General features: G+C 50.4%; 1 protein-coding gene across 3 annotated transcripts in view; it reads right to left on the bottom strand.

Moving 5' to 3' along the window:
* The window catches only part of NUCB1 (nucleobindin 1), a 28093-nt gene that overhangs the window by 1057 nt on the left and 14931 nt on the right, over window positions 1-12105 (bottom strand). For all 3 annotated transcript variants that reach the window (XM_066373963.1, XM_066373962.1, XM_066373964.1), the window contains exons 5-11: window positions 10205-10308; window positions 5712-5897; window positions 5350-5440; window positions 1180-1238; window positions 850-942; window positions 674-766; window positions 174-344 (exon numbers count right to left, since the gene is read on the bottom strand). In XM_066373963.1, coding sequence (XP_066230060.1) covers window positions 174-344; window positions 674-766; window positions 850-942; window positions 1180-1238; window positions 5350-5440; window positions 5712-5897; window positions 10205-10308 — 797 coding nt within the window. The remainder of the gene's footprint in view (window positions 1-173; window positions 345-673; window positions 767-849; window positions 943-1179; window positions 1239-5349; window positions 5441-5711; window positions 5898-10204; window positions 10309-12105) is intronic.

Here is a 12105-nt window from a genome sequence, read left to right as displayed (position 1 = left end):
GGCAGCTGCAGAGCTGTGGGGCAGCACATCTGCCATCACTCAAGATGATGGCTACAACGTGAGGATCTATCAGTGATCAGCACAGTGACCACAGGCCTTTCTGGGCTCTGGGCACACAAGAACAAGGGCGAGCAGGAGCTGGGAGGACCGGCCCAGCTGCCTTGGCCAGCCACCTGCTGCAGCTCTCTCTTCTGGGCCTCAAGGCGGCCCTGGGAGCGTCCCAGGGCCTCTGTCTCCTGGCTGAGGCGCTGGGCCTTGGCATTCAGCTCTGCCTCCCGGGCGGCCAGGTCCTCCTCAAAACGTCTCAGCTCTTCCTCCGTGTAGGCAGGATGCATCTCCACTGTCTGCCGGGGTGAAAAGAGGGGCCGTCAGCAGGTGACTCCAATCTAGGCCCACGCATGTTGGAGAGGGCTCGGCTCATGGAGGGTCACAGAGGCTGGGGGGCCTGGGGCCTGGGGCCCTGCGTGTGGATGGCAGAGACCCAAGTGGAAGCTGGGAAGGGGGTTCAAGACCCAGGGAGAGCAGAGAACAGAGATGGGATGTGTGTGGCCGGGGATAGGCACCCAGAGAGAAGTGGTACAGTCACTGGGGTGAGAGGGCAGAGATGCTGAAAGAAGGGTTAGGACTGGGCGAGAGGCATATGCAGGACCCAGAGAATTCTCCATGTCCTCACCTCCCAGCCCTCCCCCGTGTCCCCAAACTCCTTCCTCTGGGTGGATGCGAGAAACTCCTCCAGGGTCACAAGGCGGTCCTGGTTTGTGTCCACCTGGAGAACCAGATAAGGGTAAGCGACAGGACTGGACCTCCCCTGAACCCGCTCCCACCCTTCCCATGGGCAGCCCTACTCACGTTCTTCATTACATGCTCGCGCATGCGCAGCCGCTCCTCCTCCATCTCCCGCATGTCATCTTCCTCATTCTTCGGGTCATAAACCTTCTCTAGCTGCAGACTCAAGCAAGAGGTAGGCCACATTGATGTTCAGGGCCACCCCTTTCCCAGGCTACTCCACCTCCTTACACACACAACAAAATGCCAATTTGTCCTTGGGGCACCCTTTTTCTGTCCCCCGGGGACTGCTGGGAGTTGTAGTTTCCCCTGAGCTTACCCCCCTCAGGGACCTAAGGAGAACCCTGTGGCTGATCTGGGCGGCCCCTGCACGCAGGGCTCCAAGACACTCACCTCCTTGGTGAAGAGGGCCTCCAGCTCCTGCTCATCCAGGACACCATCGCTGTTGATATCTGAGGGGGGAGACAACAACGTATCTTGGGGGGGCAAAGACGGCACAGGCCAGGTCCCCGAGGGACCAGCTGGAAAAGGAATTTGGGCCGCTGTGGGGTCTGTTTTGGAGGACAGGTAACAAGTCTCCAATAGTAAACAGAACGCTGGCCTCCAGGCTTTAGTGCCCCACAGTCCTGTTGCCAGGACAGTCCATTCCCTACCACCTGGGGTCCTGAGAATGGAGTTGATAAAGGTGGGCTCTCCTGGGGCCGTTAAGGGGGCCGCTGTCATGCAGGATGACTTGATCCCTAGCACCTAGTGATAGGGGAACAGGATCAACCCGTTTGCACAGGATCCAGGGATTTCGGGTCCTCTGCCTCCCAGAGCGCCAGGCCAGGGCTTACTCCATTGCCAGAGAAGCCTCTCCCTGCCAACCCAGCTCATCCAGTCCACGGGCGATGCCACTGTCTCCACCTCCTCTGCTCACTCAGATCAGAACTGACATTGATCCTGCTGAGGCGGCAAGAACCCGACCTTGCAGAACCAATGGTTAATTTTTAGCCTACATCTAATTTGATTCTGCCCGCTGTTTTTAGAACATCATTTTCTTTGCTCTGGCTATCCCTCTCTCTCCTTTGCTGGTTTCCTCTTCCTCCTGACTTCTACACCTTGGCACATCCTAGGGCTCTGGCCTGGGGCCTCTTCTCTAATCTTCAAATCTGTCTACTAGGGTAGCCACTAGCCACATGGGCTGTTCAGAATTACATGGATTAATATTAAATAGGATTAGCCTGACCTGTGGTGGCGCAGTGGATAAAGTGTTGACCTGGAACACTGAGGTCGCTGGTTTGAAACCCCAGGCTTACCTGGTCAAGGCACACACAAGAAGCAACTATGAGTTGATGCTTCCCACTCCTCCCCGCTTCTCTCTCTCTAAAATCAATAAAATTTATTATTAAAAAAATTTTTATTGATTGATTTTAGTGAGAGGAAGGGAGAGAAAGAGAGAGAGAGAGAGAGAGAGACAGGAACATAGATCTGTTCCTGTAAGAGCCCTGACTGGGGATCAAACCGGCAACTTCTGCGCCTTGGGACAGTGCTCTAACTAACCTAGCCATCAGGCCAGGGCAATAAATAAAATCTTTTAAAACATATTAAATAAGATCACAATTTTAGTTTACCAGTCCTATCTGCTCCAAGTAAGTGCTGCATTGCCAAGTGGCTGGTGGTGCCACACTAGACGGCACAGGCTGTTCTCCACCTTTACAGAGAGTGCTATCGGCTGGCCCCAGGTGGGTTCCTGCTGTCCCTCAGCTTTCGATGCCATCCACCACTGCCTCCACACCTCACCACCCAACTGCCTACCCTCCATCTCCATGCAGATGTCCACCAGACTTCCCTAATTTAACACAAACAGAGCCAGTCCCCAATCTGCCCTGCCAAACAGGCCTGCTCTCTCCATTCTATTTTTCCTGTTTCTCAGGACAAGTATCTTGGAGTCCCCCTTGACCCGTTGGTTCCTTCATAACTCTCATCTGGTCCATCTGCAAGTCGTATTAGCCTGACCTTCAAAATGAATCCAGAAACCGGTCACCCTTCTTCCGGTGGCCCAGCTACTAGCACCCTGTGCTTTCTATCTCAGCTCCTGGCTTTGGCCCTCACGCCTACCGTCTGTCCTTGACACACTCCCAGATGGGGTCTGTCAACCACTAAGGCAAATAGTGTCAGTACTCTGCTCAAAGCCATAGAAGAATAAAGTCTGCCTGACCAGGCGGTGGCGCAGTGGAGTGAGTGTCGGATTGGGATGCTGAGGACCCAGGTTTACAACCCTCAGGTTGCCAGCTTGAGCACTGGATCATAGACATGACCCCATGGTCACCAGCTTGAGCCCAAGGTCGCTGGCTGGAGCAAGGGGTCACTCGCTCTGCTGTAGCCCCCGTCAAGGCACATATGAGAAAGCAATCATGAATAAGTAAGGTGCCACAATGAAGAACTGAAGCTTCTCATCTCTCCCCCTTCCTGTCTGTCTGTCCCTATCTGTCCCTCTCTCTGTCTCTGTCTCTGTCACACACACACACACACACACACACACACACACACACACACACACACAAGAATAAAGTCCATGTCCTGGCTGTGACCTTGGATGGACAAAGCCCATTCTTCCCTGTACATGCTTACTGTTCCCTCCACCCAGAATGCTCTTCCCCCAGATCTTGTCAAGCCCCTCATTTCACTGAGGTCCTTGAACAAGGACCTCATTTGAACAAATGTCATCTCTCTAGAGCTGTGCTGTCCAACATGGCAGTCACTAGCTGCCCCGGGAAAATTAACATAAATCAATATAAATCAATAACAATCAAATGAAAATTTCATTTCCACCACATCATGCCACAAAAAGACAAATATTGCATGATTTTACTTATATGAGGTAGCTAGAGGAGTCAGATTCATAGAGACAGAAATGAGGGTAGGGGTTACTGGAGGCTGGGGGGAGGGGTAACAGGCAGTTGTTGATTAACAAAGGGTTTCAGTTTCACGAGGATGAAGACTGATTGCACAACAATGTGAATGTACTTAAACTTACTGAACTGGACACTTAAAGATAGCTAAGATAAGTTTTATTTTATGAGTATTTTACTGGAATCACAGTCTTAAAAAATTTATTGAAAGTAAAGAAAGATTCAGTTACTTAGTTTAAGAGCCACATCTCAAGTGCTGCCCGGCCACATGGGGCTGGCTGCTGCTCTCCATAGAACATGTGAACACAGACAGAGCAGGGCCATCCGCCTGGAAAGTTCTACTAGACAATGCTGGTCACACAAAACCTTTCCTGACCAGGCTACCAAAAATTGTCACTCATTTCCATGGTATATGTCACTACCTGAGACTACTATAGAACCTTCTTCCCTGATTCTAAGATGTGCTCCCCCCCCATATTTTATCATCCCTGAAATTGGGAGGGATCTGATCATTAATGGTGTATTGGTGTAACTGGCAACTTATGTAAAAATTCTAGAGTATCTCCCATTCTGTCTCGTTGACTCACTGAAATGCAGATTTATCTGTTTATAGGCACTGGCTCTGTGGTCCTTAGAAGTCACTTAACTAACATTTACTGAGTGAATGAAACAGGCCCTGCTCAGTGTTATTGACAAATTACAGCTTCTAGGTTCAGGCCCTCGGCACACTTGAGGGGCTGGCAAGCCCAGACTGTTTCCACACAGGAGGATGAAGGAGAATATGTCTCCGAAGAGCCATGGAGAGGGGCCCTGGAGACTTGTTTACCAGGGAACAGTGCACCCTTAGTGATAGAGCTCCTGGTGGGAACCAGGGCTCCTAGGAGGGGCCCAGGCCTCGCCAAGCCAGATTTGCTCAGTTAGAGGATACCAACCAGTTATTAAAAATATATTTTTTTAATTTATTGATTGATTTTTAAAAGAGACACAGAGAGGCAGAAACATCAATCTGTTTCTGCATGTGCTCTGACCAGGGATTGAATCCACAACTTTTGTGTATCAGGATGACACTAATTAACCAAGCTATCTGGCTAGGGCCAGTCCAATTTTAAAACCCAGAGGTTGGGCCTGACCAGGCGGTGGCACAGTGGATAGAGCGTCGGACTGGGATGTGGAGGACCCACGTTTGAGACCCTGAGGTCGCCAGCTTGAGCACGGGCTCATCTGGTTTGAGCAAAGCTTACCAGCTTGGACCCAAGGTCGCTGGCTTGAGCAAGGGGTTACTCAGTCAGCTGAAGGCCCGCAGTCAAGGCACATATGAGAAAGCAATCAATGAACAACTAAGGAGTCGCAACGAAAAACTAGTAATTGATGCTTCTCATCTCTCTCCGTTCCTGTCTGTCTGTCCCTATCTATCTTTCTCTCTGTCTCTCTGTAAAAACAAACAAACAAACAAACAAACAAAAAGCCCAGAGGTTGGAAGAATCCCAGAAGAGACTTAGTTCTCCCATGGAAGAGCCTAAGAATCTAGACCACCAGGGGAGATGGGCTCAGACCCCTTTGGCCTGCCTAAACTCCACAGAGATGGGGAGACCTTTTCTTAGCATTCAGGCCCAGAAAGGTCAGGGCCTCCGAATGCAGCCTGGGTCTTGGGACTCCCTGCCCACCTTACCATGCAGTATGAAGAAGGTCTTGGGGTTAAACCTGTTGGGATCCAATCCGTCCAGTTCCTCCCACACTTCCTTCAACTGAGCTTGGCTGCCCTGTGGAGGGGAGAGCCAGGGGCTCATAAGCAAGAAATATGGGTCCTATGGGATAAAGCTGAAGAACCCCTTATACCTCCACCCCTCAAAAGTCATTTCTCTCAAGCAAGAAACTACAACTCCCAAGAGCCCTTGGGGGAAGATGGGCACATTAAAAGGGACTTTTGCCTTAGGGTCTGCTGGGAGTTGTAGTTTTTCAGCTACATTCTTGTCTTACAGAGCTCAGGCAAATTGGACATGGTGGGGGGTAGGCACAAATAAGGGTCCTTACAGGCACATTGACTTTGGGGTGCTCTCGGTGCCGTCGCTGCTGTTCTTCCAGCTTCCTCTCTGCCTCCTTTCGCTGCTCCTCTCCCAGTGACTCCAGGTAACGGCGTCTCTCGTGTTCCTTGAGCATCTCATAGCGTTTGAACTCTTCATGATGAGCTGCGTCGTACTGAGCAAGGTCCCGGGTGGCCTGGGAAAAGGCAGATGGTCACTCTCGTTTCATCTCTATGTCCAGCACCAAATTTCAACCTCCAAATGCCAGGCCTTTGACTCTGAACCTGACCCAACCTCCACCCTGTCCTGATCTCACTACTTGGTCTCTGACCCACTCTTGCCCCATAACACAGCCTCTTGTCTTTGTTTGTTCAAAAGAGATTAGGATAGTTACACAATAGCTACTTTAACCCACTTCTTTCAAGCCCTCCACAATGTCAAGATCTTGGAATAATAAGAAATAAAAAACCCGCCCTGGCCTGACCTGTGGTGGTGCAGTGGATAAAGCGTCGACCTGGAAATGCTGAGGTTGCCGGGTTTTTCGAAACCCTGGGCTTGCCTGGTCAAGGCACATATGGGAGTTGATGCTTCCAGCTCCTCCCTCCTTCTCTCTCTCTGTCTCTCCTCTCTCTCTGTCTCTCCTCTCTCTCTCTCTCTCTCCCTCTCCTCTCTAAAATGAAAAAAAAATAACCCCGCCCTGGCTGGTTGGCTCAGTGGTAGAGCGTCGGCCTGGCGTGCAGAAGTCTTGGGTTCGATTCCCGGCCAGGGCACATAGGAGAAGCACCCATCTGCTTCTCCACCCCTCCCCCTCTCCTTCCTTCTGTCTCTCTCTTCCCCTCCTGCAGCGAGGCTCCATTGGAGCAAAGATGGCCTGGGCGCTGGGGATGGCTCCTTGGCCTCTGCCTCAGGTGCTGGAGTGGCTCTGGTCGCAACAGAGCGACGCCCCGGAGGGGCAGAGCATCGCCCCCTGGTGGGCAGAGCGTCGCCCCCTAGTGGGCGTGCCGGGTGGATCCCGGTCAGGCGCATGCGGGAGTCTGTCTGTCTCTCCCTGTTTCCAGCTTCAGAAAAATACAAAAAAAAAAAAAAAAAAAAAAAAAGAAATAAAAAACCCAAACAAACATGAGGTATACTTAATATGAAAAGCAATATAGCTCAGTGGTAAAGAACATGTCTGCCTGACCAGGCGGTGGCGCAGTGGATAGAGTGTCAGACTGGGATGCAGAGGACCCGGGTTCAAGACCCCGAGGTCGCCAGCTTGAGCTCATCTGGTTTGAGCAAAAGCCCACCAGCTTGAACCCAAGGTCGCTGGCTCCAGCAAGGGGTTACTTGGTCTGCTGAAAGCCCACGGTCAAGGCACATATGAGAAAGCAATCAATGAACAACTAAGGTGTTGCAACGCGCAATGAAAAACTAATGATTGATGCTTCTCATCTCTCTCCGTTCCTGTCTGTCTGTCCCTGCCTATCCCTCTCTCTGACTCACTGTCTCTGTAAAAAATTAATTAAAAAAAAAAAAAAGAACATGATGTCTGTAATTATTTGCCCAGAAATCTTCTTTTCCAAGTGAGAGGAGTGGTTATAGAGAAACTCCTGCATACACCCCCACTGGATCCACCTGGCACCCTTGCTAATGCTCGCAACCGAGCTATTTTTTTTTTTTTTTTGTATTTTTCTGAAGCTGGAAACGGGGAGAGACAGTCAGACAGACTCCCGCATGTGCCCGACCAGGATCCACCCGGCACGCCCACCAGGGGTTGACGCTCTGCCCCTCTGGGCCGTCGCTCTGCCTCGACTAGAGCCACTCTAGCGCCTGGGGCAGAGGCCAAGGAGCCATCCCCATCACCCGGGCCATCTTTGCTCCAATGGAGCCTCGGCTGCCGGAGGGGAAGAGAGAGAGAGAGAGAGAGAGAGAGAGAGAGAGAGGAAGGAGAGGGGGAGGGGTGGAGAAGCAGATGAGCGCTTCTCCTGTGTGCCCTGGCCGGGAATCGAACCCGGGACTTCTGCATGCCAGGCTGACGCTCTACCACTGAGCCAACCGGCCAGGGCCCAACCGAGCTATTTTTTTAGTGCCTGAGGTGGAAGCCTCCTTGGAGCCATCCTTAGCACCCAGGGCGATGCACTGGAACCAATTGAGCCCTGGCTGCGGGAGGGGAAGGAGAGAAAAGGGGGAGGAAGAGGAGAAGAAGCAGATAGGTGCTTCTCCTGTGTGCCTTGACTGGGAATCAACCCAAAGGAGCCATTAGAGATAGATGATGGGTTTTAAGACCATAAAGAATGACAGGGGGGCTGGAGAAAAGCAGACAGTTTCTGGGATGTTCTGGAAATAAATGGTAAAAACAGCCAAGTGCTGGGCTTAACTCAAATGGCTGCTATTATCCTAATGGCCAATAGATGGAACTCCAGTAGGGTAGAGAAGGGGGACCCGGGCCAGGCAGAGGGATGGATTCTGTCTTCATAGAAGAGCTATGAGTAGGAGCAGGTAGGAACAGGTCTGCCATTTCTCAGACGAGCACTGTATTTGTTCCAATGATTGCTGTAATAAATTATCATCAACTTGGTGGCTTAAAACAATAACATTTATCATCTTACAGCCTGGAGGCCAGAGACTTGAAATTGGTTCTCTGAGACTGGAATGAAGGTGTCAGCAGGGCTGTGCTCCCTCCAGACACTCCAGGGGAGAATCTGTTTCTTTTGTGTGTTTGTGTGACAGAGACAGAGAGACAGACAGACAGACAGGAAGGAAGAGAGATGAGAAGCATCAATTTTTCGTTGAGGCACCTTAGTTCATTGATTGCTTTCTCTATATGTGCCTTGACCGGGGGCTCCAACAGAGCGAGTAATACCTTGCTCAAGCCAGTGACCCCGGGCTCAAGCTGGTGAGCCTTGCTCCAACCAGATGAGCCCACACTCAAGCTGGTGACCTCAGGGTTTTGAACCTCGGTTCTCTGTGTCCCAGTCTGATGCTCTATCCACTGTGCAATGCCTGGTCAGCCTGGTTTTTTTTTTAATATTTATCTATCTTTTTAAGATTTTATTTATTCATTTTAGAGAGAGAAGACAGAGAGACAGACAGAGAGAGAAGGGAGGGAGGAGCAGGAAGCATCAACTCCCATATGTGCCTTGACCAGGGAAGCCCAGGGTTTCGAACCAGTGACCTCAGTGTTCCAAGTTGACGCTTTTACCCACTGTGCCACCACAGGTCAGGCAGCCTGATTTTTCCTTTTCTTATTTATTTATTAATTCATTTTAGAGAGGAGAGGGAGAGACAGAGAGAGAGAAGGGGGGGGAGGAGCTGGAAGCATCAACTCCCATATGTGCCTTGACCAGGCAAGCCCAGGGTTTTGAACCGGCGACCTCAGCATTTCCAGGTTGACGCTTTATCCACTGCGCCACCACAGGTCAGGCCAGGCAGCCTGATTTTTAAAGAGAGAGGAAGGGAAAAAGAGAGAGAGAGGCAGAAACATTGATCTGTTTCTGTAAGTGCCCTGACCAGAGATCAAACTGGTAACCTCTGCGTATCCAGATGATGCTTTAACCAACTGAGCTACCTGGCCAGGGTTCCAGGTTGACACTTTATTCACTGCGCCACCACAGGTCAGGATCCTTTCTCTATTTTTAAAGCCACTAGAGGGGCATCTGGCTTCAGTGGTCACATTGCAGCTGAATCTCCCTCTTCCTTCCTCTCTTTTTCTTTTCTTTTTTTTAAATTAAGTGAGAGATGGGGAGGGAGAGAGACAGACTTTTGCAAGTGCCCCAACCTGGTCCACCTGGCATGCCTCCTACCAGGTGGGCAATGCTCTGCCCATCTGGGGTGAGGCCATGAAGCCATCCTTAGCGCCTAGGGCCAACTTGCTCAAACCATTCGAGCCATGGCTGGGGGATGAGGAGAGGGAGAGAGGGGAGAGAGGGAGAGAGGGAGAGAGGAAGAGAGGGAGGGGGGAGGGGTAGAGAAGCAGATGGTTGCTTCTCCGGTGTGCCCTGACCGGGAAACAAACCCAGGACCTCCACATGCTGGGCTGATGCTCTACTGCTGATCCAACCAGCCAGGGCTTCCTCCCTCTTTCAAAGACCTTTGTGATGGGATTTGGAGCCCACCTGGATAATCCAAGATCATCTCACCAGCTCAAGATCCTCAATTTAAACACTTCTGTAAAATCCTTTTACCTTGTAAGGTCACATATCCACAGGTTCCATGAATTAGGGTGTGACAGCTTTGGTAAGGAGCCATTATTCTCCTGCCACAAGGGCACAGAAAAAAGAGCCCTAGCCCAAGTCATATGGGAAAGGCAAATCCTAGGAGGAACTTGAAAGCAAGTCTGAGAGGAGCTGAGCTCATCTCTGCTTTCCCGTAGAAACTCTGGGAAGGGTTTTAGACACCACCAAGGCCCTCTTCAGCTGCCAACCTCAGAAAATGCCAGGCAAAGATGAGTGGGCTTGGGCTGGGACTCTGTTCCCCTCCACTAAGCTCCCTCAGTCCTCTGCCTTAGTTCCTCCTTCACGCTACCGTCTGGATCAGCAGCTCCAGGTCCCGAGCCTCAAATGTGTGTTGATTCTGAGGATCCAGGTGTTCAAACTGCTTCAGAAGGCTCAGGTGATCCAACTGCACATCTGGATAAGGGAAAAAGATGAAAAAAACCCAACTCATAGAACATTCTTTTCTTTTTTTTACAGAGACAGAGAGTCAGAGAGAGGGATAGATAGGGACAGACAGGACCAGAGAGAGATGAGAAGCATCAATAATTAGTTTTTCGTTGCAACACCTCAGTTGTTTATTGATTGCTTTCTCATATGTGCCTTGACTGTGGGCCTTCAGCAGACCGAGTAACCCCTTGCTCAAGCCAGTGACCTTGGGTCCAAGCTGGCGACCTCGGGGTCTCAAACCTGGGTCCTCTGCATCCCAGTCCGATGCTCTATTCACTGGTCAGGCAGAACATTCTTTTCTTTCCAAGTCCCTATTCTGGGCCAGATGTGCTGTAAAGGAGGTCACAGAGGGCTCTGAAGAAGCACAGAGGACAGCCTGATTGACCCTGAGGCAATCAGGGAAGGCTCCCTGGAGGAAGTGATACCACAACTAAGTTTCACGCTTCAAATAATAACCATAACAACATGTATTGAGTACCTACCATATATGCCTGGCTCTTCTCTAAACACATTAACTATTAACTATATTAATACATTAACTTTTCAGGAGAATCTTACAACAGAGTTTCTATGTTTATCCCATGTTATGGATGCAAACACAGGCACAGAGAGGGGAGGTGACTTGTCTGAGTCATCATCTAGGAAATGGCAGAGTGAAGATTAGAACCAGCTGCTGGGTTCCAGATGTTGGACTTCCTGTTATGGGTTGAATTTTGGGCCCTAAAATTCATTTGTTGAAGTCTTCAGCCCCAGGATCTCCGAACACAATCTTAATTGGAGAGAACGTTGTTTTTACAGAGATGATCCAAGTTCAAATGAAGTCATTAGGGTGGATCGAAATCCAGTATGACTGGTATCCTTAAAACAAAAAGAAAATTGGGCACCCTTTCGCCCCCCATGTCTTTCCTCGAGGCTCAGTAACTTTACCTTTTTCTCTCCATGCTCCAAGGGCCTCTTCTTTTGCCCCTGCAACTTGTTTTCTGGGCCTATTTCTTCTATAGCTTACTTTTTCCACCTCTGTGGCTTTCTTTCTCTTTTCAAATTTAAAAAAAAAAAATTTTTTTTTTTTGTATTTTTCTGAGGTTGGAAACGGGAAGGCAGTCAGACAGACTCTTGCATGCGCCCGACCGGGACCCACCCAGCATGCCCACCAGGGGGCAATGCTCTGCCCATCTGGGGCGTTGCTCTGCCGCAACCAGAGCCATTCTAGCGCCTGAGGCAGAGGCCATGGAGCCATCCTCAATGTCCAGCCAACTTTGCTCCAATGGAGCCTTGGCTGCAGGAGGGGAAGAGAGACAGAGAGGAAGGAGAGGGGGAGGGGTGGAGAAGTAGATGGGTGCTTCTCCTGTGTGCCCTGGCCGGGAATCGAACCCAGGACTCCTGCACGCCAGGCTGACGCTCTACCACTGAGCCAATCGGCCAGGGTCTTAAAATTTATTTTTAATGAGAGAGGAAAGGAGAGAGAGAGAGAGAGAGAGAGAGAGACAGGAACATCAATCTGTTCCTGTTTGTGCCCAGACTGGTGATTGAACCGCACCTCTGCGCTTTGGGACAGAGGATGCTCTAACCTTCTGAGCTATCCAGGCAGGGCTGTAGTTTAATAAATAAATTTTCTTGCTCTGGCCAGGTAATTCAGTTGGTTACAGTATCATTATGATATGCCAAGGTTACAGATTCAATCCTCAGTAAGGGCCCATACGAGTTTAACAAAAAGAAAACATGTTTGCCTGACCTGTGGTGGCGTGGTGGATAAAGTGTTGACCT

The sequence above is a fragment of the Saccopteryx leptura genome, chromosome 3, assembly GCF_036850995.1.
Source record: "Saccopteryx leptura isolate mSacLep1 chromosome 3, mSacLep1_pri_phased_curated, whole genome shotgun sequence".
Classification (NCBI taxonomy): domain Eukaryota; kingdom Metazoa; phylum Chordata; class Mammalia; order Chiroptera; family Emballonuridae; genus Saccopteryx; species Saccopteryx leptura.
Note: the sequence above shows the minus strand (reverse complement) of the source record. Positions and strands in the feature narration are given on the sequence as shown.